Here is a 26610-nt window from a genome sequence, read left to right on the forward strand (position 1 = left end):
CTGAGATGGGGGTGGGCATGCCTTCCTGGGGGGCTTGTGTGAAGGCTTTGCTGCCCAGCCACACAGGGCCCCGAGCCAGGGCAGGACACCCACCATCCAGGACACCTCTGGTCATAAGAAGAAAGATCTGCCACTCTCAGCAAGGTCTGGCTTTGCCTTCCTCTGAGAGTCCTGGGGTAGAGCAGGGCTAGGACACCTTCCAGGAGACGCCCTGGAATCACTCAGCCACAGCTGGAAATCAGCAGCAGGTGGACCCTCCTCACTGGCCAGTGCCCTCGAAGTCTAGCACAGCAAGGATTTAGCAGTGGAGTGTGCACAATGAGGGATGAATGGTGTCCCCTCCACCTACTCCACGTTTCAGTCCTAGCCCACAATTCTCCAGCATGTGACCTTATAGGGAAAGAGGGTCCTTTCAGGTGTGATCAGTTCAGATGAGGTCATATTCGAGCAGGGTGGCCCTGGTCCCCCACGACTGGTGTCCTCGTGGAAGGGGAGCTTGCCCAGACTCACAGGCAGAGAGAAGGCCTGTGAAGATGAAGGCAGAGGTCTATGGTGGTCTACAAGCCAAGGAGCCCCAGGGATTCCAGGACAACAGGAGCTGCAGAGCCCGGCACAGAAGTGCCCTTGCAGCCTTCAGAGGAACCAGCCCTGGACATGCTGATGGGGACTTGCAGCCGCCAGGACAGGGAGATGGCTGATCCTCTCTGCAGCATCAGCTGCTGGTTTTGAGATGCTCTGTCATGGCAGCTGCGTCGCTGACCAGCATGATCACTGACAGGCCTTTGTACTTCCGTCAGCCCAAACCTGCCCGTGTCTTCTGAACACACCATGTCTTTCTGCTCTGCCCTCCCCGGCCACTCGCAGTCATGCTCCTGGGAGCTCTTGTGCATGACTCTGTTCCTAAGAAAGTCTTCTCACAGCCATATGCTCAGCTGACTGGTGGCCTGCCCCACGCTGCCATCCTGTCATCCTCCAGGAAGAGTCTAGCCAGAGTCAGGTGGCTTCAGAGTGTCATCCAGATCCTGGTTCATTCTCGTGGGGAGCTCTCCAGTGACCATGCTCCTTTGGCCCTCAAGGCAGTGGGCACACTCTGGGGACGCATCACAGGTCCTCCACCCCAGCCCCAGGTATACTGTGAGCGCAGGAACTTTAGCCTGCCACATCCGCTGGAGGACCAGGTCCAGCTGCAGGGCTGCAGAGAGAGCCCCGTGTGGCCTCCACCCAGTGCTTCTCCCTGGGCATGAGCATCACAAGACACTCCTCCCCCTCACCCCCAGGCCAGCCTGCCTCTGTGTTAGTGAGACCTCGTGGCAACTGGTCAGAGGTGAGCCAAGTCCTGTCCTCATTGGGGTGAGCTTCTGGCAGGCACTGGGCAGCCTGAATCCTTGGGACAGGGCACATGGCCACTGGGCAGTGCTGAGCTCTGAACCTCTCATGGCTGTTGGATCTCTCCTTGTTCCACAAGACATAGGGGCAGAAATGACACTAGCTCCAGATGCGAAGACTGTCCGGCTGACTGGACATCAGCTTGCTGAGACCTGGCCCCCAGAACTCCTCACACCACACCTGGTCTGGGCTGAGAAGATCCCCCAGGCATTGCCTGAGGCCAGGTGGCCTGTTGGGATCTGTTAGGCAGCATGACTCACTGACAAGGCAGAGGCTGAGATGGGTCGGAGTGGTGCTAACACCCTGGGAACGAGCCCAGAGCAAAAGCAAAGCACACAGCTGCAGAGAGGCCTGATTGGGGTGTGTGCCCGTCTCAGAGGCTCCAGTGGGCACAGCCTTCCCAGGGAGCAGGTCTGTACAGGGCACCACACCAGAGCCCGGGGCCTGCCGAGAAGCACACTCCCTCAGTCTGAGGCCCCCGAAAGAGCCTAAGTGGACAGGAAGGTGGAGGGCCACCCAGAGCAGGGCCACACACCACACTGCACAGGCACTGTGAGGTGGGGCTGGGGGACAAGGGTGGTCCAGCACCTGGCACAGGACCCTGTGGGAACTCACCTCTGCAGGACATGCCCCAGAGAGCACAGGGACCAGAACTCGGCACTGACAGTGACAGATCACAGGAGGCAAAGAAACAGGTGACACCTGGAGTGGGCAGCCCCTCAGAGGCTAGATGGCCAGAGGGCTTCCCATGCAGGTCCAGCTGCTCTGACCAGCCGGTCTCCTGCCCAGGTCAGGTCCCACGAGTCATGGCTGGTTCCCACGCACCACCCGCTGACCTGCACAGAGGCGGGAGGCAGCGGCTCACAGCTGCTGGGAGACCTGAGCAGGGGGCTCCCCACTAAGCAGGGCAGCAGGGCTGGGGGCGCCCCTGGGGTGCTGGCAGCCCTGGTCAGGGCCTGAGGTCGGGCAGCCCAGGTGGATCAGGCTCCACTATGACCTCAGCCCAGGCGAGGCTATTCAGAGGCTGGGCCCGAGGCTCCCACAGGGCCCACCTGGTGCCGTGCCCCCAGGGCAGCCTAGGCCTCAGAGGAGCCCTGCACCCAGGCCCTGCCAGGCACAGTGCACCTGACCTGTCAGAGCTGCCCCACGGGGTTTTAGCCCCTGTCAAGACCCCACAGGTCCAGGACAGAGAGCCTTTCAAAACACAAGTTAGAACATGAAATCACTGAAACCCCTGTTCCTGTCTGTCAATCTTCCCTCCCACCTTCCTTCGCCTTCTCCCCTCAGCTTTGCTTCTTGCTGTCACAGACAGACCAGGCAGGTTGTGGCCACAGGGCCTTTGCACAGATGTCACTGAGCCCAGAAGACTCTTTGCCTAGATACCCACAGAAGCCCCCTAGTTCACTGGGATTGTTCCTAGGTCTCATTGGAGAAGCCTTCCATGCCCTACCCCATGCCTAGCTCACTTCTTGCCCCTACTCTGCAGGACTGCTGCTCAGGCACTCTCTCCCCCACGCTCCAGGAGAAGCACTCTAATACCAGGGCACTCTGCTTGCTCCGTGCATCCCAGCACGCCCTGGCTTTCCAACGGGTACCTGCTGAGCGGACAGTGGGAAGCCACAGACACCAGAACTTGACAAGTAGTCTCTGCCCTCTGCAGGGCCTGCGGAGTCCCCAGTGCTGGTCAGCCCTCCTGTTGTCCTCTCCTGCGGTGCCACTCAGACAGGCTGCCAGAGGCTCTTCCAAGGGGCAGGAAGAAAAGAGTGATCAGGATTCAAACACCGGAGCGGGCTAAGTTTGGGATACCCCCCCAGAAACTGTGACTCAAGCATTTTGGGACAGGGTCTTTTCAGCTTCCTGAGCAGAGGCCCCTGAGGTAGACATCCCGCAGGATCTGCCAGGGTCCTAGGCCCAGGAAGCACCTCGGGGAGGCAGAGATCACGGGGGGCAGCCGCAGGAAAGGGGTGCCCGGGGCTGCCACCTGGAACACCGCCCTGCCAGCACCCGCCTCAGATCTGTGACACATCCCTGTTGGTCACAGCAGCCACAGACAGGAACCAAGAAGTGGAACCTGTGATCCAATCCTGGCACCATCCTCTCTGCCAGGCGAGCCTGGGTGGGTACTTGGCCCACAGACCTGCTCCCCCACCTGAAGAACAGGCAGTAGAACAGCTACCGATGACCAGACAAGGAAGGTCCTGCCCACACGGTGCTGGACAGAACAGACACCAGGCCTCCACAAAGGCCCCCACACATGGCAGGGATTCACACCAACAGGGCGTACCCAAGTGCTTAATATTCAAAAGAAGCAGTCACCTGATCATGGCCCGAGTCACGTAAGGGGTTCTGAGCCCAAGAGCAACGTTCAAAGCGCCCTGCAAAGTGTTTACTTGCTGGATTCATTCTACAAACCGAGCACTGAGCGACCCCAAGGGGACCGTGGAGGGTGCGCTGGCGCAGAGGCTGCAATATCACAGCATGAGGAATGTCATGAGCAGGGGCGGGGGAGAACCGCAGGTGCCCTTGTCTGCTTGTCACCTTGTTTTGAGATGGGGGTCTTGCTACATTGCTGGGGAGGCCTCACAATCCTGCCTCAGATGGATCCCTGAAGTCCCCTCCCCAGCAGCTGGGATCACAGGCATGCACAGAAGTCTTCACAGCTGGAAGGGCACATGTGACCGTGGGACATGTCAGGTGGACAAGGCGAGGACACCAGAGAGCATGTCCACAGGCTCCTGTAACCTTGGCAACGGCCAAGGTCTCCATCACACATGTGCGCGTGCACTGGGATGCTTGTCTACACCCTGCCTGTCATGGGACCCTGGTGGTGCTGCAGTCAGACAGTCCTGGACTTGGGTCCTGGCTCCATGCTGACCAGCCTCGTGAACGGGCCAGGTCAGTTCATGACCCCCAGCTTTTTTCCTACAAAATTTGCAGCACTAGGGATTGAACCCAGGGTGCTCTACCACTGAGCTATATCCAAGCCCTTTTTAAATTTTTATTTTGAGACAGGGTCTCACCAGGTCTCACTAAGTTGCCCAGGCTGGCCCTGAACTGGAGATCCTCCAGCCTCAGCCTCCCCAGCCACTGGGGTTACAGGCGTGTACTACTGTACCTGGCTTTCCCACAAAGTCTGAATGATGATACCCCCTTGAAAGTCCAAGGGATAACACAGAGAATTGTGCTGGTCAGTGGTCAAGGCTGTATACAGCCCCTATCGCAGAAAACACAAGACTGGCGAATTAAGGAAAGACAGCGGGGAGCTGACGGCCAAGAGCACCGCTGACACAGACCCACGCTCAGTGGGGTCCCAGGGACGCTCAGGTGCGGCTTCCTCTGCTCCTCCCGCTGGCCCCCCAGATGGGCAGGCAGCAAGGCTGTGAGCAGGGAGTGACTCCTACTCCATGGGCCACGTGAGTCAGAGGGATCACTGTGGACAGCAGACCCTTTTTGTTTGGTTTCAAGTCCCAAATATAAAACAGACACTGGGTCTGCAAGCAGGACAACCCTGGAAACTGGCCATTTCCCACATCCTCCAACTGAGCAGCAGTAGTGCTGATGTCCCAGAAACAAGACACTTTCCATACACTCCCACCCACTTCTGCTGGACCTACCCTAGGTGACCAGAATCCCCCGACCCCAGCACCCACAGGGTGCCCCTGCTTTGGTGTCAGAACCTGATCTCCCAGCATCACCTCCTGACCACCTTGCAGGGTGGCTTTCTAAAATTCAGAAAAGCAGAAATGCAGAAGCACACACATGTATGCATACACACACAGACCTGTGGGCACACAGGTTGTACACGTGCAAATGCACACACACGTACACACACACATGCACTGCTGCGCATGGGCAGAAGTCCCCTCTGCCCACCCGTTCATGCTTTCCCGACTCTCTCTGACCTTCTGCTGCTTCTAAAAGCCTCTCAAGGGGGCGGGGGCTGGGGCAGGGGCTCAGCAGTAGAGTGCTCACCTAGCACGGTGAGGCTCAGGGTTCGATCCTCAGCACCACATAAAAATAAAATAGAGGTACTGTGTCCACCCACAAATAAAACAAAATATTTTTTAAAAAGCGCCTTTCAACGGTGGCCCTTGTGGCAGGGGAACCTCAAAGCAGCAGAGGCACTTGTCTGAGGGTGCGTCCTGGTCTCCCTGCTCCACAGGGGTTTAGACCTGTTTCCTCTTGCCTTGCCTCAGCAAAGATGGGAGGAAAGGGTCTGCTTCAGAGCAGTGGCCATTCAGATTAGGATTTCCTGGTCCCATGGGCTGCTGCCCAGAGCCACCAGGAGCAGGAGGCCTCATGTGGCAGGGCGGTCTGCCTCACTCTCCCCTCAGTGGCTTCTGCTCAGAAGGAAGCCCCCTCCTCATCTTGGTTCCCTGAAGAAGGGCCAACCCTGACCACTGTGCTCCATTCCAGGGCAAACCCTCTGGCCTCTACCCCTTGACCACAGATGTCCAGAGAGCAGGGTCATGAGCAGGAAATGGTCTTTGTTCACATGGACCGAGACAGAGAGCCTGCTATACGCCCCACTGAGCATCCTGAGGACCAGAGCCAGGGGCTCAGCCTTCTCTGGGGACCCACAGGGAGTGCAGACAGCTGGCTGCACTGAGGACAGCACAGCAAGCTGCACTCTGCCCAGTCCAGTTCTCCTGGAGCTGCCCTGCAGCACCACAGCCTCCCCAAACCCAGAGGCCACATGCCTACCTGAAGATGTGGACCAGCCTGAGGGGTCACCACGTCCATGCCCTCAGTGCTGGGGCTGGACCAATACCAGCATGCCCTGGGGTTGCGCTGGGTGAGGCACAGCAGGCAGGTGGGGCTCCTCAAGACCACTAGAACTTGGGAGGACTTAAGAACCTGGACCTGATCTCCATGTCCCCAGTGCTCAAGATGTCCTCTGAGACCCCGCTGCCTCCAGCCCTTGGTGCCTCCCTTTCTCCTTGACCTGAAACAGTCCATCTGTCCAACATCCAGGTTCCTGGAGACGTGGTGCCACAGAACACGGGGTGTCTGTGGACCCTGAGGACAGGCCGTGCAGAGAGCCTGGGGGCTGCAGTCAGATGTGCTGGTGAGCAGTGGTGACCAAGGAACATCTCCTCAAAGGCAGCCATGGGACTCAACAATGCCACACAGTCAAGCTCCCCAGAAACTCACATGTGGGACTGTGCTGGTGGCCTGGTATAGAAGGGACAGGCAGGGCCATCACATCATGAGGGGAGGGGTAATGGCTCAAAGGAGCAAATGGAGGCCAGAACAAAAGAGCGGAGTTGTTTTGAAGCAGGCCCTCTGTCAGGCCAGAAGATGCTGCAGGGATGAGGGATGGCAACAGTGGCCCAGGGACTGGCTGGGAGGGCTGCACAGGTCCCTGAGGGCCTGATGCTAAGAGCAGGGAGACAGGGCACCTGGAAGTGTTCAAGCAGAGGTGTCATCGGCACACCTGAGAGGAAGTCAGGAGTGGGGGAACGGGGACCACACGATGCTGTGTCAAATAAGTTCTGCTTATTGTCTGAAGAAGTGGATCACTGAGCAGATCCACACCTAGGAAAAGAATTTGATCTGTAGTAAGAATGTTCTTCCAAAGAAAACTCCAGGCCCAGGTGGCTTCATTGGTAAATTCTATCTAATATCTAAGGCCAAAAGAATGGCAGTTCTATAATACTCTTGAAGAAAACTGAAGGGATAGGCAGGCACCCCAGCTCGTTCTAGCATCTTGGCATTACCCTACTACCCAAACCAGAAAAGAGTATTCCAAGAAAAGATAGCTATAGGCCAACATTCCTCACAAACAGATTCAAATTCTTTAAAAGTTTTTTAACAAGTCAAAGCCGACAATATATTCAAAGGATTCCTCATGACCAAGTGTGGCTCACTCCAGGAATGCAAGGTTGGCTCAACATGTGACTACCAATCAATGGATTCATCACATTAACAGACTAAAACCGAAAAACTGCATGACTGTCCCAAAAGAGACAGAAAAAGTATGAGAAAATCCCACACCTATTCTGGACAAAAATCATCAGCACACTAGGAATAGAAGAGGAATTCCTTTTTATTTATTAGAAAAAGGGCATCTGTGAAAACCCTACAGCTCACATCCCACTTGGCAGTAGAGACTGTTAGGACCAAGGCAAACTTGTCCCATGTTACCAATATCTCAGCAAAGGCCACTTCCTGGGACCCCCCCTGACTGCTCTCCCTAAGGGAACTGCCCCACCTGGCACTCTCCATCTTGGGAACTGATTCTAATTTCTTCCTGGAAGGGCAGGAGGAAGAGGCGGCAGAAGGAGGAACGGGTCAGGAGGAAGTAGAGACCTGGGAGCTGAGGGCAGGCTGGAGGGAAGAACTGGAGTCATGGGTGAGCAGCCTGCAAGGTCAGCATGGTAAGACCTCTGAGGGGGCTGTCGTGGGTGACCCTGTGTTCACTGCTGCCCCCTAGGCCAGGCCACTCCATTGCGTGTGAGTGAGCAAGAGGCCATCAGCTAGTACGGTGGAATCCCTCACACACCCCACTACCTGAGTGCCTACTGTATGCCAGTGTCCCCTCAAGGCCTGTAGGGTTGGCACCAACCCTCGTGGGCCCTGGGACATAGAAGTCACTGTGCTTGCTGAGCTGGCATGGCAGATGCCAGTGAGGAGCTCAAGAAAGGACCCTGAGCCCTCTCCACCAGAGACCTCAAAACAGGACCCAGAGACCTCAAAACAGGGCCACAGGTACCCCAAAAGAGGACCCAGAGACCTCAAAACAGGAACCAGGGACCCCAAAACAGGACCACAGAGATCTCAAAACAAGACCACAGGGACCTCAAAACAGGAACCAGGGACCTCAAAACAGGACACAGGGACCTCAAAACAGGACCCAGAGACCTCAAAACAGGACACAGGGACCTCAAAACAGGAACCAGGGACCTCAAAACAGGACCCAGAGACCTCAAAACAGGACACAGGGAACTCAAAACAGGGCCACAGGTACCCCAAAACAGGAACAGGGACCTCAAAACAGGAACCAGGGACCCCAAAACAGGAACCAGGGACCCCAAAACAGGACCCAGGGACCTCAAAACAGGACCCAGGGACCTCAAAACAGGACACAGGGACCTCAAAACAGGACCACAGGGACCTCAAAACAGGAACCAGGGACCTCAAAACAGGACCCAGGGACCTCAAAACAGGAACCAGGGACCTCAAAACAGGAACCAGGGACCTCAAAACAGGACCACAGGGACCTCAAAACAGGACCCAGGGACCTCAAAACAGGACCCAGGGACCTCAAAACAGGACCCAGGGACCTCAAAACAGGACACAGGGACCTCAAAACAGGAACCAGGGACCTCAAAACAGGACACAGGGACCTCAAAACAGGACCACAGGGACCTCAAAACAGGACCCAGGGACCTCAAAACAGGAACCAGGGACCTCAAAACAGGAACCAGGGACCTCAAAACAGGACCACAGGGACCTCAAAACAGGACCACAGGGACCTCAAAACGGGACACAGGGACCTCAAAACGGGACCCAGGGACCTCAAAACGGGACCCAGGGACCTCAAAACAGGACCACAGGGACCTCAAAACAGGACCCAAAGACCTCAAAACAGGACCCAGGGACCTCAAAACAGGACCCAGGGACCTCAAAACAGGACCACAGGGACCTCAAAACAGGACCCAGAGACCTCAAAACAGGACCCAGGGACCTCAAAACAGGACCCAGGGACCTCAAAACAGGACCCAGAGACCTCAAAACAGGACCCAGGGACCTCAAAACAGGACCCAGGGACCTCAAAACAGGACCCAGGGACCTCAAAACAGGACCACAGGGACCTCAAAACAGGACCACAGGGACCTCAAAACAGGAACCAGGGACCTCAAAACAGGACACAGGGACCTCAAAACAGGAACCAGGGACCTCAAAACAGGACACAGGGACCTCAAAACAGGACACAGGGACCTCAAAACAGGAACCCAGGGACCTCAAAACAGGAACCCAGGGACCTCAAAACAGGACACAGGGACCTCAAAACAGGACCCAGGGACCTCAAAACAGGACACAGGGACCTCAAAACAGGACCACAGGGACCTCAAAACAGGACCACAGGGACCTCAAAACAGGAACCAGGGACCTCAAAACAGGACCCAGGGACCTCAAAACAGGACCACAGGGACCTCAAAACAGGAACCAGGGACCTCAAAACAGGAACCAGGGACCTCAAAACAGGAACCAGGGACCTCAAAACAGGAACCAGGGACCTCAAAACAGGACACAGGGACCTCAAAACAGGAACCAGGGACCTCAAAACAGGACCACAGGGACCTCAAAACAGGACCCAGAGACCTCAAAACAGGACCCAGGGACCTCAAAACAGGACCCAGGGACCTCAAAACAGGACATAGGGACCTCAAAACAGGAACCAGGGACCTCAAAACAGGAACCAGGGACCTCAAAACAGGACCACAGGGACCTCAAAACAGGACCCAGGGACCTCAAAACAGGAACCAGGGACCTCAAAACAGGAACCAGGGACCTCAAAACAGGACCACAGGGACCTCAAAACAGGACACAGGGACCTCAAAACAGGACCCAGAGACCTCAAAACAAGACCACAGGGACCTCAAAACGGGACCGAGAGACCTCAAAACGGGACACAGGGACCTCAAAACAGGACCCAGGGACCTCAAAACAGGACCCAGGGACCTCAAAACAAGACCACAGGGACCTCAAAACGGGACCGAGAGACCTCAAAACGGGACACAGGGACCTCAAAACGGGACCCAGGGACCTCAAAACAGGACCCAGGGACCTCAAAACAGGACACAGGGACCTCAAAACAGGAACCAGGGACCTCAAAACAGGACACAGGGACCTCAAAACAGGAACCAGGGACCTCAAAACATGAACCAGGGACCTCAAAACAGGACCCAGGGACCTCAAAACAGGACACAGGGACCTCAAAACAGGACCACAGGGACCTCAAAACAGGACACAGGGACCTCAAAACAGGAACCAGGGACCTCAAAACAGGACACAGGGACCTCAAAACAGGAACCAGGGACCTCAAAACAGGACCCAGGGACCTCAAAACAGGACCACAGGGACCTCAAAACAGGACCACAGGGACCTCAAAACAGGAACCAGGGACCTCAAAACAGGAACCAGGGACCTCAAAACAGGACCCAGGGACCTCAAAACAGGACACAGGGACCTCAAAACAGGACCACAGGGACCTCAAAACAGGACACAGGGACCTCAAAACAGGACCACAGGGACCTCAAAACAGGAACCAGGGACCTCAAAACAGGACCCAGGGACCTCAAAACAGGACCACAGGGACCTCAAAACAGGACCACAGGGACCTCAAAACAGGAACCAGGGACCTCAAAACAGGAACCAGGGACCTCAAAACAGGACCCAGGGACCTCAAAACAGGACCCAGGGACCTCAAAACAGGACCACAGGGACCTCAAAACAGGACCACAGGGACCTCAAAACAGGACACAGGGACCTCCAAACAGGACCACAGGGACCTCAATACAGGGCCACAGGGACCTCAAAACAGGATCACAGGGTCTCAATACAGGGCCACAGGGACCTCAAAACAGGACAGAGACCTCAAAACAGGACACAGGGACCTCAAAACAGGATCCAGAGTCCTCCAAACAGGACCACAGGGACCTCAATACAGGGCCACAGGGACCTGAAAACAGGGCCACAGGCAGTAATAGCTTGGAGAAAGGGGCCCGGGGTGTGGCTCAGTGGTAAGCTTGCCTGGCTCAAGCAAAGCCCTTAAATAAATCCCTAGCTCCACAAAAAGCAGACTGGAGGACACTGTCCACTGCAAGCACAGCACAGAGGGGACTCCAGGTCATCGAGGGAAAAACAGAGTTCCAGCTGAAGTCCAGCAAGGGAGGCAGACGGTCACTCCCAGAAGGCATAAGTGCCCAAGCCACCAGCCACCAGAGAAAAACAAATCTACTTTTGGCCCACTGAGCCGGGCAGCAAGGTGGGTCAGTGCTGACCCCAAGTACACACCGCTGTGTTGGGATGAGAGTCTTCTGAAATGCTCTGCACCTTGCTGTGATAATCACCTGCCAAGGGTGGGATCTGAAGAACCCAGGGCAATTTAACACAGAAGAAAAGGTGGATACAGGAGTCAATCAGTGTGTTCTTGGCGACCTAGTAACAGTCCACTGCAGCTGTGTTTTCAGAGAACCTGTGGAGGAGCCATCAGAACGTCATTTTCAGTGAAAAAAATAATACAACCAACTTGCGCATAAGATGGGATGATTTTTTAAATTTCCTTTTTACATTTTTCAAAGTTTCTACAATGAACAAGGACCACATTTATAGTCAGAAAAACAGAGGAGCCGAGCCAGTGTTATTTTGATAGGACACAGTTCTACATGTCCACAGAGAGGGCAGGAAATGGCAGGAGTCACTGGCCAGGAGCTGGCAGGGTGGGCTTCAGGAATGCTCTGGGCCAAGGGTGAGGCTATGCTGGGGGATAAGCATTCAAAACAAAGTCAGCATTTCTAAAACGGGTTCATCTGTGACCCCTGAAAAGGTAGGGAAGAAGCCAGAGCTGAAGGACATTTCCTCAGCAGGGTCCACAAGGACAATATCCTGCCTCCCTGGGGTCTAGCTGAAGCTATGGGGAACATCTGAGCTCCTCCCGCCTGGGCCCTCACTCCCAGGCTCCAGCGGTCTGTCTCTGGGCTGTGTTGGTCCTCCTAGCTGGACAGTCCTGTCCTTCCACCTAGACGCTGTCTTCTACCTGACCAGAACCCATAGTCCTAGGGCCCGGGGCATCTGGCCTTGCAGGTAGGTCCTGTGCCCCAGCTCCACACACCTCCTTCATCTTCATCTGTAGCACACGAAATCCAGGCTCAGGCATGGCACCAGGAGCCCGTGAGGGCAGGGCCTGACTGTTGCCCCGTCTCAGCTTTCCTGCCACACACCACAGGGGTTGCAGGGGCCCCTGCTGGACAATTGGGCCCCAGGGTCAAATGTGGACTGCAGTGGGACCAGCCGAAATGCAGGCAGAGGCAGAAGCCATCAGCCCTTTCAGGCACTGAGCTGAGGCAGGCACAGGAATGGCGGGGAGGACAGGTTGGGGACCACACCAGGGCCTGCGAGGCTGCACCAGCTGGCCCCACAGCCGGCCCCACGGCCTCCTGTTTGCCTTCCAGTGGTCTCTGCCTGTGCGCAACTGGTTGTTCAGGCCTTTTTGCCCACAGCTTGTCAGCCCCATGTTGGGTGAAGACAGGCCACGTCCATCTAGCTCCTCCGTGGGTCTCCAGTGCTGGCTCAGCCCCTGAGAGCATGTGGAAATGGTGAGTGAGTGAATGATCCCTGTGCAGTCCTGCTGTGAATGCAGCCTGGCCAGCCTGATTACCAGCTCCCTCCAACACGCGCTGGGCTCGGGGCCCTGCTGACCAAGGCCCCGAGCCCAATGCAAAGCTGTCCTGACCACCTCGCCACCTCCCCTCTGCTTCGTCATCAGACCCTCTGCACTTTTGGAAATGCTTCGGGAAGGCAGGACACCTGCTGAGCCACCTGTGGATTTTCTCTCTTTTCCGTGGCTGAGCTTTAGGACATGTACTGAGCTGAACAGGCCAGGATATGGACGTGAGCAGCCACGGGCAAGCAGAGTCTGATGGAGGTGTCCACTAGCTGTCACCCAGACAAACAGCAAAGGATAGGTCCAAGACCAAAAGCCCTCTTCTCCCGTGGCTCCATTCAACCGTGTGGATGAGCACTTCGCCCACCTGGGGAAAAGCCGCGAAGTCAGGTCGTCCCACTAACTTGGCCGCCCCTCAAAAAGGCCTTTCAAAACCAGCAGAGGACCGAGTGCCAGGCCTCATTGCGGCCCTCCCACCATCCTGAGGCGAAGGCCTGGACACAACCCATGGTGGGCACCAGGCCCCACTGAGTGCCCACTGACCCAGCCACCGAGAGGGCCGCTTAGCTACAGAGGAAGCAGGACTTGTCCAGAGTAGCTTGGAGCGGAGTCAGGAGCAGGGACAGGTGGCGGTGCTGGGCATGGGAGGCGCTTTGCCAACCAGCAGGAGCACACGAGCCCATCTGCACCTCACCCCACCTTCCACTGTGTTTCCGAATATTGAAAAATAAACTATGACCTTTAGGTTCATGGGAGAATAAAGTCCCTTCTGACAGACTTCTCTTCATCTTATTTCAGAGATCTGTCTGAGGACCATATATTATTTCACATAATTATAAAGCTGAACTCAATATAAATGGCAATCTAAGCTGGGCACAGTGGCACACACCTGTAGTCCTAGCTGAGTGGGAGGCTGAGTCAGGAAGATCCCAAGTTGAAGGCCAGCCTCAACAACGTAGTGAGACCCTGCTTCAAAACAAAGGGCTGGGGTGTAGCTGATTGGCAGAGTGCTTGCCTAATGTGAGCAAGGCCCTGGGTTTGATCCCAGAACCCCAAAAAGAAATGAATAAATACAGACATCCCCAGTGCTACATGAAGTCACCTGCTGTGAGCACCATCAGTGGCACACCCTCAAAGACAGGAGTAACTCCAGGTGACTTTAAAGCAATCAGGTGACTGTACAAGTCTAATGGGTCATGCCCTAAGGACAAAAAAAAAATCCTTAAACAGACAGTAACAAGTGCTGGCGAAGGCATGGGAAACGGGAAGCCTCGCACACTGGCAGTGAGTGTGTAAACCGCAGCAGCGTTGGGAGCAGTCACAGTTTTCCAAACAGTTCAGCATTCAGTCACCACATGACCCACCACTCCACCCTCAGAGGGGCCCCCAGGGAGCAAAGACGCCACACGATTCTCAGGACAGCAGCACTCGCGGTGGAAATGGAAAAGGCACGCCTTGCACTGTGAGTGGGGAAGCGAGGGTGGCCTTCCTGGCAGTGGACACTACTCAGCCATGAAAAGGAGCCAACAGTTTGGGCTACAACGCAGGCAAACCTTGACACCACTATGACCAATAATGCCCAGAGTGGGCAGTCTGCAGGGAGAGACCAGAGGGTCCAGGGGCTGGGGCCACGCAGACGCAGCTACCGCTGCCCAGAACCTGGCCCAGCCCCACGGCCAGCTCTCACACACAGCAGGGGGACAGTGCTGTGTACAGCCAGGAAGAAGCTTCCTTTCCTTGGTCCCAAAAGATCCCCCTGGTGGGGCCTCCCCAGGACCTGCCTCTCACACAGGCTGCTCCTGCCCTGGCCCTCACTGTCCCCATCCTGCCGTGGCCCTTTGCTGTCCTCCCAGTCTCCAGCAGATCCCTTCCTCTCCTGCCTCCTCTGCCCACTTGCCTGGTGGCCCCCAGGACAGCCCCTGTCCTGAGGCAGTGCCACCCAGCTGTGCCTGCACCTCCCAACACTCCAGAGAAGCAGGGCATGACCTTGCCCCAGGGTCGCTCTAGAGCCTGCTGTGCTCAGGACAGACCTGGGGAAGAGGCCCGGAAAGCAGAGCCTCAGCTCTAAGCAATGAGCATTGCCAGGATCCCACAGACCCCAGCCCCCGCCCCGCAGGGAGGGGAGGGGAGGGCCCAACCTCCCCCTCCAGAGGGCCTGCAAGCGAACCCAGGCAGGCTGGAGCCCTGAGAATGTTCCCATTTGGTCAGCAAAGAGAGGTGGACAGTGTAACCAGCATGGCCAGTGGCCGTGGGCAGGCCAAGAATGCCCCAGCACTCACCACTGCCCAGTCCACCTACTCATGGGTCACACCAGGGTAGAGATTGGCCCTGCAGCAAAAGAGAGTGGATCCAGGGCTTGGCACTGTGCCCATATCACCTGAAAGCCACCAGGAACATCAAGGTCAGCCCGGGTGTCACCCTGGCTGATTAGCATCCTGTGGGTGCCTCAGGGCCAGCTACTCCCGGCCTCTCCTACACAGCCACAAGCCTGGGCCTGGGCCTGGGCCTGGGCCTGGGCCAGCTCCTGCTTGTGGTCTCCAGTCTCTGGTGGGAAACGTTCTGAGGCTCTGAGAATCCGGTGCAAGTCGTGCTCCCAATGCAGAGGACCGTCTGGTCCTGGAACAGAGCCAGCCCTTACCTGGAGCCTGGCCGGTGCTGGGGTTGGGCTTGGGTCCCATCTGCTGGCGGACTCTCCCTCCCGGGCGCAGAGGGCTTCCCAGGATCCCGCTCCCTGGCCTCCGGCTCCTCCTGCAGGCCCGTGGCTTGGCCCTCTGTGTGCAGCCTGCTTGCCGAGTCCTCCCGGGGGCCGGAGGTGTGTGCCAGGCACTTGCTAGAAGCCGAGGCCTTGCTCTCCTGTCTGCCGGAGGCGTCTTCCACTGGCAGGATGGCTCCAGGGGCAGGCTGGGCCTCGTCCAGTCCCTCGGGGCCCTTGTCGCTGGCCTTGGCCAGGCCTGTGGCAGGGTGCGAGGCACTGATGGCGCTCCCTGGGCCACACTTCTCCCGCAGGTGCTCCACCGCATCCTCCCGGCCGTCCCCGCAGCTCCCACAGCACACGCAGGAATGGAGGAGGCAGCTGGTGGCCGCAGCGCTGCTGAGTCTGTGGGAGCTTCCCCCAGCCCCCCGGGCCCCGGGCTCCAGTGGGGAAAGGCCATGGCCTGGGGCTTCCTGGGTGGCCACTGCAGAGTCCAGGGAGGAGGGTGACTTGGGGTTGAAGATGACAGTGGCTGAGAGCTTCATGCCCCCCGTCCGGTGGGCGATCATCTCAGCCGTCTCGGCGTCATCTGCACTCACCTCCCAGCCGTCCAAGGACAGCTGCGAGTCCAGGCAGCTGCAGGTCGAGCCGGGCAGGGCGGCCAGCCTCCTGTGGTCACCCTCATTGTTGTTATTGCTCCAGTCCTCCCCCTTCACCACAGCAGGTTTGCTGACCCCCTCCTTCTCGCTCTGCCCGCCCTGCCGGCTCTCCTGGGGGCCGGTCCCAGCACTGTCTGCCCACCCAAACGGAGCACCTGGTGACTCCAGCCTGGCAGGGGCCTCCACCGCCTCCACGTCATCCATGAAGAACACCCGCTCCTCCTCGTCACTGCCCGACTTCAGCCGCGCTCTGCCTGGAGAAGCCTCCCCCCGGGGGCTGCCCTCTGCCCCTGGCCTGTGTGCCGGGGACTGGCAGGCACTGGGTGGTGAGAGCAGAGATGACATCTCGTCCCCAGCCCGGTGGACCATACGGCTGAGCTCCTCCAGCTCCTGGTCATCGTACTGCATGGAGCAGGCCAGCTCCGCCTCTGGGTTCCTGGCCTCAGCTGAGAGCGGCTCCTCGGGGGGAAGGGATGCGGGAAAGGCAGGTGCCAGGGCAGTGGGCACCGTGACATCTGCCCGGATGGGGAGCTCCACTTCCTGGCAGACGCAGAGGCTCCGCTCCAGGGTATGCAGCTCCTCCTCCGTCAGCGCCTGCAGCAAATCCCTGCAGGGAAAGAAGAAAACAGGCCTGAGGCCCTCCACAGCAGAGTCCTCCGCCAAGCAGGGACGCAGGCCCCGCAGAAGGGGACCAGGCAGCCCAGCTGGCAGCAGAGTCCAGGACACCCAAGGGAACCGCCCAGGCTCTCCTCCATGCCTCAGCCCAGGAGCGCCCACGCTGGCTCTGAGATCTCTCACTGCAACAAGAAAGCCCTAATTCTTAGGAATGTGTTGACTGCATTAATACAATCCTCAAGGAGTGAAAAAATATGTTGGCTCATATATAGATTTTCACCCTTTTGTTTAACATGAATCACCCAGCTCCAACCACGTGCCAAGCTCTGGGTGCTGAGGTAGGCAGGGAGCAGCAAGTGTGTCCCTGCCCTGGGGGCCCCTCAGTTGTGTGCGGCAGACAGTGAACAACCTTCTGTGCAGTGACTGGATCACAGGGATGACAACAAGAGGGGAGGGAGGAGGGCTTCCTGGAGGAAGGGGCACCAAAGTTGGCACTGGGAGCTGCGGTCACCCTGGTGGCAGTGAAGGGTGAGCCTGGAGCAGGACCTGCAGGCTGGTGCCTGTCTTTCCTGCTGGAGAAGTCTGGGCCACACCTGAGTTGAGCCCTCACTGACAATCCCAGTGGGCAAGGAACGCCACAGTGCTCAGGGGGTCCAGTTCAGGAGCCGACTGACCACCACGCCAAGAGAAGGGCATTCAGACCAGAAGTAAAACACCAGCCAGGACCCCAGGCCCTCGCAGTCACCCCTTCACACTCACTAAAAAGGTATTTGTAGTTACTGTGACGTCCACATTAGCTGGGGCCACGCCTTTGGTCCCCTGCTAGATATGGCAGCTCTCTGAAGGGAGGCCACACCACGAGGCACCTTGCTGTGGACACTCAGACCTTCTCTTTTTTTTGAAGAGCGGTGCTGGGGATGGAACCCAGGGTCTTCCACATGCTGGGCAGGCCTCTACCATCGGGCTGCAAACACCCGCTCTCAAGGCTCCAGGGTCTCTGCTCTTTTTACCTCCCTGTGTCGGTGTTCAGGCTGCCGCGGCCTCTGCGGCTGACCACCTCTCTTGGGGAACTTGCATGTGCACTCCCCTCCTCCACACAGGAGGGGACGCCTGGACCACAGTTTGGGTGAGCATCTGGGACACAGAGCTCTGCCCAGCAGGCCCTCAGGACTCTTGATGGTTTTAATGGATCCTCTCCGGGGAGTGCACAATACACCTTATCGCAGACCCCAACCTGGTGGCTCATGAGGCTGAGCACTGTTGACACATGTGCCATCCCTTAGATATCCTCTGTGGGAAGTGCCTGTTCAAGTCTTTTACCCATTTTTATTGGGCTGTCTTCCTTATCGATGGATTGGAGATCTTACGTATTTTGGATGTGAGTTGTTATTGGATATATTCTTCAACTCTGTAGCTTGTCTTCTCATTCTCTTCATAGTGTTTTTTGGTAAACCAGAGGTTTTAATTTGAATAAAGGCAATGTCACTTTTTTTTTATGGTTAGCACTTTAGGGTCCTATTTAAGAAACAGGCACATGTTAGCACATGTTTGTAACCCCAATGGCTTGGGAGGCTGAGGCAGGAGTGCTGAGAGCCATAGCCAAGTAGGAATGACGCATGGCATTTTTGGGTTGAAAGGTGACCCTGCTCAGGGATTAGGGTGGCTCCGGGTTTAGGGTGGATCCTGCTGGAATAGGGCGGCTCCAGGTTTAGGGTGGATCCTGCTGGGATAGGGCGGCTCCAGGTTTAGGGCGGATCCTGCTGGGATTAGGGCATATTCTGCTGCCTCAGGCGCCCGCTCCTTGAGTTCCCATTGAGTTCTCACGGGGTTCTGAGAGAATTGGTACGCAGAGCCCGGTGGAGGGAGTGTATTTTCCCCAGAACGTGCGTGTAGAGTGTCGGTGAGAGTTCGGGAATAAAGAGTTGCTGTTTGAATCTACAAGGCTTTTGTGGTGGCTTGGTTATTTTGTGCCCAGCCAGACTGCGGCATTTGTGGCCCATGCGGGGAACGTCTGAAGCTTGGAAGTAAGTGAAACTGCTTGCCCCTGAGGGAAGGCGAGAGAATGGGTGACCATTTCAAAAAACAATGTGTTCTTGTTTTGATTTATTTTGTTTTTGATTCAAGCTGCCTATCCCTAGAACTTTCTCAGGCAAACTGGGAAAAATGGTTGGCTCAAGGTTTGAAGTTGTTCGCCCCTGAGGAAGAGAAAATTGATACAACGATTTTTTATTCCGTTTTTGTTTCATTCAGTTTTGGATTTGTTTTGTGTTATCTTATTGGGTTGCGTTATCTTTAGAGTAGATTAGAAATTAGTAAAAAACTAACTGAAAGAGTGTTAAGTAAATTGTTAGAGGTCCAGACTATGGTAGAAAACATGCTAGATCAAGCAAAAGAGAAGGTCTCTCCAGCTAGTCAGATAGAGGAAGAAAATTTAAAGGAAAAAAGCTTAGAGGAGAAACAGCTATCAGGGGGGAAGCTACAACAGGAGGCTGCTACTAACTCCATTCTATCACCAGAGGGCATAATTCAACCAACAGCTCCACCGATGGAGACAGCTGAGTGGCCCTCAACCCCCGTAGTTGATAGATGGAATCCTGAGGCAGGATCTCAAAGATTAGCATGCCCTGTACTTGAGCAGGCAGGAGGGCAGCGAATTCACCGTGCTTTAGATTTCAAAACAGTGAAGCAGTTAAAGGAGGCTGTAACAACCTATGGTCCCCAAGCACCCTTCACGGTAAGCATGGTCGAATCCATTACCAACTTGGACATGACGCCAGCAGATTGGGCTAGCATGTGTAAAGCTGTGCTAAATGGAGGACAAAATTTGTTATGGAAGGTTGCCAATGAGGAATTTTGCACGGAGACAGCTAGGCGAAATGCAGCAGCCGGTTACCCTCAAAGAAATCTAGGAATGTTGTTAGGAAAAGGACCTTATGAGGGTCAACGGCAACAAATTGAATATGATCCTGCTATATATGCACAAATTGCTGCAGATGCAGTTAGGGCATGGAAGACTTTACAAGGACATGGAGATTTACAAGATCAGCTATCTAAGGTAATACAAGGAGCTAATGAACCTTACGCTGAATTTGTAGATAGGCTTATTCAAACAGCTGCCAGAATTTTTGGGGTTACAGAACAAGCAATGCCATTAATAAAACAACTGGCTTATGACCAAGCAAATCGTTACTGCAGAGAGGTCATTAGACCATGGAGACATGAAGATTTAAACACATATATTAAATTATGTAGAGACATTAATGAACAAGGGCAAGTCTTGGCAGCTGCAGTACAACAGGCTTTAGATGCCAGGCCAAAAACATGCTATAATTGTGAACAAACAGGACATTTGAAAAGGAATTGCCCCATAGGAAAAGGGTTTAACAAAATTAGGTATCAAAGGGGTAGAATACCGGGTATTTGCCCACGATGCCGTAGAGGGAGACATTGGGCTAATGAATGCCATTCTCAAACCACCATAGAGGGTACACCGTTATCAAAAAACGGACAAGGACCAGGTATTTACCAACAATATCATGGAGAAAGGCATCAGGCTCCATTGCCAAAAAAACGGACCGGGGGGCCCAATGCTCTGGAGCCCACAACCACAAATATACAAGGCAGTGGAGGAACCCAGCAACACCATCAGTGTAGTGCCCAGGACACATTGTCCATTAAATCCCTCATCAGACAAACCAGAGGGAGCACAGGGTTGGACATCTGCGCCTCCGCCAGATCAGTACCAACTCCAGAGATGGGAGTTCAAATCATTCCCACAGGAGTAAAAGAACCTCTTCCCCAAGGAACAGTAGGCTTATTATTGGGACGCAGTTCTTCTACACTAAAAGGACTTATGATAAGTCCTGGGGTAATTGATCCCGATTATGTAGGTGAAATAAAAATTATAGCTAGTTCTCCAAGAGGTACATCAGTAATTTCACCAGGAGATAGAATAGCACAGTTATTAATAATACTCAGCCTACATGATAAATTTTCCAGTCGTACTGTAGAAAGAGGTTCCAGGGGATTAGGCTCCACATGTGTAGATTGGGCTATGCTGTCTTTAAATTTAGATTCTCGCCCAATGCTAAAACTAAGTATTCAAGGACATGAATTTAATGGGCTACTGGACACAGGTACTGACCTTAGCATCATATCTCGTCAAAACATTGGTTATTACAACAAGCCACTCAAATGCTTCGAGGCCTAGGAGAGGTGACTAATCCACATAGAAGTGCAATGGTATTAGATTGGAAGGATCCTGATGGATGTGAAGGAACTATACAGCCATATGTATTGGATCACCTTCCTATAAATTTATGGGGATGAGATGTCCTAAATCAATTAGGTTTAACTAGGGCCAGACAAGGTTTTAGGAAAGAAAAAAGATTAGGAGAACAAGAACAAGGTATAGCAGCACCAATTCAAATAGATCAAGGAATAAATAGACATGGATTGGATTTTCAGAAAGGGCCACTGAGACAATCAAAATTACTTGGAAATCAGAAAGACCAGTATGGTTCCTCAGTGGCCCCTGACTAAAGAAAAGATACAAGTAGCCCATGACGTGGTCAAACAACAATTAGCAGAAGGACATATACAACCTTCCATATCTCCCCATAATACTCCCATTTTTGTCATCAAAAAGAAATCTGGTAAATGGAGATTATTGCAAGACTTAAGAGTTATTAATAATGAGATGGTTATTAAGGGACCTGCTCAATCAGGGATTCCTCAATTGTCTGCTTTACCAAAAACCTGGTATGTTTTATCTATAGATATTAAAGATTGTTTTTTTTTCAATTCCAATTCATCCTGAGGCTAGTCCACGTTTTGCATTTACTATCCCTGCACTGAATCATGAAGGTCCTGATCAGAGATATGAATGGAAAGTACTCCCTCAAGGGATGGCTAACAGCCCAACTATGTGTCAAATTTATGTTAACAAAGCAATCCAGCCACTTAGAAATCAAAATCCTGAACTACAAATATTTCACTATATGGATGATGTATTATTAGCACATAAAGATAAAACACATTGCTGGAATGTTATGCCACACTTACAAACTTATTAAAAAATTATAATCTAGAGATAGCAATAGATAAAGTACAATTAAATTTTCCAATTAATTATTTAGGAGTTCTATTATCCTCAACCATGGTCCATCCACCAAAAATTCAAATACGAGTAGATCAACTCAAATCACTTAATGACTTTCAAAAGTTATTGGGAGACATAAATTGGATAAGGCCTTATCTAGGCATACCAACAGGAGAGTTGGGACCTTTATTTGATATCCTAAAAGATCCATCAGATCCAAATTCACCCCGCTTGTTAACTCCTAAAGCAAGAAAGGCATTAAAAATTATTGAAACATATATGGAAAATATGCATTTGGATAGAATTGATATAAGTTTGCCTTTATTATTTATGGTACTACCAACAAAAAATATTCCTACAGGAATATTTTGGCAAGAAGGTCCATTATACATTTATCTTATTCTCCTAACACTATTCTTACTAGGTATCCTGAGACTGTAGGACAATTAATACTCAAAGGAATAAAAGCAGCAAAGGGAGTGTTTGGAATTTCTCCCAATAAAATTATTACTCCATATACTATGGATCAAATTGATGAGTTAGCTAATGAGTTAAATACTTGGGCAATAATCATGTATAAACTTAATGTTTCATTTGATAATCACTCACCATCTAATCCTTTGTTGTCTTTTTGGTCTTCACATCCTGTAGTTTTTCCAAAAATGACAAGAAAAACACCTATCTGAATGCTCCAAATATATTCACTGATGGGTCAAATAATGGTACAGCAGCAGTAGTTACCCCTGATCAAACTTTTACATTTTTAGTATCCAAACAATCAGCTCAAAAGGTAGAGCTTAATGCATTTTACAAGCTTTTGTGATGTTTAAAGATTCTGTATTTAATTTATTTTCTGATAGTCAGTATATAGTTAATGCTATAGTATCCCTTGAAGATGCTGGTAGGATTTCTCCTTCCTCTACTGTTTTCTCTGTTTTCCACTATACAAAGTCTAATCTGGGACAGAAAAGATCCATTCTTTATAGGACATATCAGGGCACATACAGGATTACCTGGAGCCCTTAGTTTGGGCAATGATTTAGCAGATAAAACTACACATGACATACATATTTTCTCTACACTAGAAGAAGCTACAAATTTTCATAAAAGGTTCCATGTCAATGCTAATACTTTACAAAAGCGTTTTTAAATAACTAAGGAAAAAGCCAAACATATAATAAAACAATGTCAAAATTGTGTGACCTTTTTACCACAAGTTAATCTTGGAGTCAATCCTAGAGGACTGATACCTAACCATATTTGGCAGATGGACGTCACACACTTGCCAGAATTTGGAAAATTAAAATATTTGCATGCTACAGTTGATACTTCTTCTGGATTTTTGATGGGCTTCCTTTGTGCCGGAGAAAAAACTAAAGATGTTATAGCTCATTGCTTACAAAATTTTGCCACTGTGGGTGTTCCAAAACAGTTAAAAAGGGATAATGGTCCTGGTTATACTTTTACCTCTTTTAAACAATTTTGCTCATCATTTGGCATTACTCACATAAAAGGTATCCCATACAATCCTCAGGGACAAGGCATAGTTGAAAGAGCTCATCAAACTATTAAAACGTACTTATTAAAGCAAAAAGAGGGAATTGGGAAGGGGTATATATCCCCCAAAGATAAACTTAAAATAACCCTTTTTACTCTAAACTTTTTAAATTTGGATTCATCAGGGCTCAGTGCTGCAGAAAGGCATATGTGTCCAAAAAATGTACATAAGCCTAAGGTACTTTGGAAATATATTCTAACAGGACAATGGAAAGGTCCTGACCCAGTGATTGTCTGGAGTCAGGGTTCTGTTTGTGTGTTTCCACAGGGAGAACAGCAGCCAATTTGGATTCCAGAGAGACTAACCAAAGCGATTTCTACAGACCAAAAAGAAGATGACTCAAATCCATAACAGCTGATATCCAGAGCTCCAACTTGGCTATTCTTACATCTATGACAGTGATTAACCAGGATGCTTTTTTCAATATCTATTTTATTATTGCATTTTTCCACATCATAAAGTTCTATTTTATTTTTTGAGCTCATACAGACCTAGGTTAATGTTTTTCTGATCAGTTTTATTTTTTGACTGTGGAGTTTTTAAACATTACAATGGAGATTTCACCTGTGTAAAGCTACAAGGCCTTTACTATTGTCTTATGTGTTGTACGTTTGTGTGCACACTTGTGTTTTGTGTTGTATGTCTGTGTGTGCGTATGTCCATATATCATATGTGAGGAGCGCTCATGAAAAAATGGATCCGAATTTTTTTTATTCACGTGATTTTAATGGTTTAATTTAAATTGGGTAAACGGCTGTTGAGGATTGTTTTAATATGTGAACAAAAAAGGAGTTTAACAGATCTGTTTGTTTACTTTCACCTTTCCTTTTCATTATATTTAATAATTCTGTTCAGGATAATGTAAATTGTTCACAAAATTGTTTTCTTAGTACCTGTTGGAATGTTACATATTTTTTTTTTAGCATCATTGCCAGAATTCCTATTTTCATCCCAGTGCCGGTGAAGACAAAGATAAAACCAAACTACAGCTTCTATGATAGCTATCACAGTAAACTGTATAAACTGATGCATCAATGAATAATAACTCAACAAGTAATGCTCAATCAAGGAGTCGATTTACTTTGGGAGGAAATGGACATATTGATAGATTCCTCCGCTTTGAACTTCTAGCAGAACTTGCCTGGACTATGTATCACTTGTATTCATTGTGAACTATCTGTTGGTGCAACGAATTGTGGTAGTGCTGGCCTATCTTTGCTGATGGTGTCATCGGTGATACAATTTTTCCAAAGGAGCCGTCAATTGGCTTGGTGTCATGGCATTTCTGTATCCTCCTCCCTTCTGCTAGTGATGGTCTAAAATTTGGGGGCCAACAGAGGTGAGGCAAAGAACCTCACCCCCCCACTGGCACCAAGGCCAAATGTGGGGGCCAACAGAGGTGAGGCAAAGAACCTCACCCCCGCTACTGGTGCATAGGCCTATCCACAAGTAGGGCTGTATGCTGGACTGGTAGTCAGTGACGGGTGTGATCCAATTGCAGTGGTACCAACCTAAGACAGGAGGCTGACGCCTAGAGGTCAGCTCATCCGATGACGGGTAAGGACCATATGTTGAATTGGACAACCTAACAGGCACGGTCCCTAAGCCACATTGCTTGTTGTTTATTTAAACAGAAGGGGGGAGATGCTGAGAGCCATAGCCAAGTAGGAATGACGCATGGCATTTTTGGGTTGAAAGGTGACCCTGCTCAGGGATTAGAGTGGCTCCGGGTTTAGGGTGGATCCTGCTGGAATAGGGCAGCTCCAGGTTTAGGGCAGATCCTGCTGGAATAGGGCGGCTCCAGGTTTAGGGCAGATCCTGCTGGGATTAGGGCATATCCTGCTGCCTCAGGCGCCTGCTCCTTGAGTTCCCGTTGAGTTCTTGCAGGGTTCTGAGAGAATTGGTACGCAGAGCCCAGTGGAGGGAGTGTATTTTCCCCAGAACGTGCTGTAGAGTGTCGGTGAGAGTTCTTGAATAAAGAGTTGCTGTTTGAATCTACAAGGCTTTTGTGGTGGCTTGGTTATTTTGTGCCCAGCCAGACTGCAGCACAGGAGGATTGATTGCAAGTTTAAAGACCAGCCTCAGCAACTTAGCAAGGCCCTAAGTAACTTAGTGAGACCCTGTCTTCAAATAAAACATTTAAAAAGGTCTGGCGATGTGGCTCAGTGGTTAAGCACCCCTGGGTTAAATCTCTGGTAAAAAAAAAAAAGGGGGGGGGGAAGAAAAGAAAAGAAATCTTTGCCTAATCTGGGGCCACAAAGATGCTCTCCTTAATATCCTCTAAAAGCTCTAAAAAGCTCAAAAGCTGGGCCTGGGGTGGTGGCTCAGTGGTAGAGCATTGTCTAGTATGTGAAGCACTGGGTTCCATCCTCAGAACCACATAAAAAAATAAATTAAAATAAAATAAAAGTATTGTGTCCATCTACAAGTAAAAAATATTTTTTAAAAAAATATAGCTCTAAAAGCTGTTTTGCTGCCGATATTTATATCCGTACGGTGTCTTGCAGTGATCTTGCAAGTGGCTGGGTAGATCCAGAGATGAAGAAGTCCCTGTGACAAGCTGTGTTTTGGGAGACCTGCTGGCAGGTGAGCAGCCTGGAAGTGCCAGCCTGCAGTGACACCAGTGCAAACTGCGGACCCCAGGACAGTCTCACCCAGGAGATAGGGGACACTGCTGAGCTTGTTTAGAAAGCAAAGACAAGGCTCCTGGGGTGCGGTGCATGTCGTCCTAAATGAGGGGACTTCTAGAGGATTTCACTTACAGAAGGGTTTTGAATAATGAATTCAATGTTCTTAACATATATTGTTCTTAACAGAGATTTTCTCTCTCTTCTTCTGCCAGCTTTGGTTACTTTTTGAGGAGATTATCCTTTTCATTTGAATTGCTCAATTTATTGATAGAAAGTTGTTCTCAGTATCAACTTAAGAAACTCACCACTTTTATTAATCTTTTTTAAGAACAACTTCTTGGCTCTGTTAATTTTCTCTACAGTACACTTGTTTTCTATTTCATTGATATCTGTTTTGTTATTTCTCTTCTGCTTTCTTGAGATCTATGATAAACATTATTTTCTAGTTGCTTTAAATAAAATTTAAATTTTAAAAATGGGAGCGCATATCCCACTTGAATCAAAGTGTGAAATATGATATATCAAGAACTATGTAATGTTTTGAACAACCTACAATAAAAATTAATTAAAAAAAAAA

General features: G+C 51.7%; 1 protein-coding gene across 3 annotated transcripts in view; it reads right to left on the reverse strand.

The window, feature by feature from the left end:
• Zfyve28 (zinc finger FYVE-type containing 28) overlaps positions 1–26610 on the reverse strand; it is a 61861-nt gene that overhangs the window by 14032 nt on the left and 21219 nt on the right. For all 3 annotated transcript variants that reach the window (XM_076863959.1, XM_076863958.1, XM_076863956.1), the window contains one exon: positions 15417–16736. In XM_076863959.1, coding sequence (XP_076720074.1) covers positions 15417–16736 — 1320 coding nt within the window. The remainder of the gene's footprint in view (positions 1–15416; positions 16737–26610) is intronic.

Source organism: Callospermophilus lateralis, chromosome 8 (genome assembly GCF_048772815.1).
Source record: "Callospermophilus lateralis isolate mCalLat2 chromosome 8, mCalLat2.hap1, whole genome shotgun sequence".
Taxonomy (NCBI): domain Eukaryota; kingdom Metazoa; phylum Chordata; class Mammalia; order Rodentia; family Sciuridae; genus Callospermophilus; species Callospermophilus lateralis.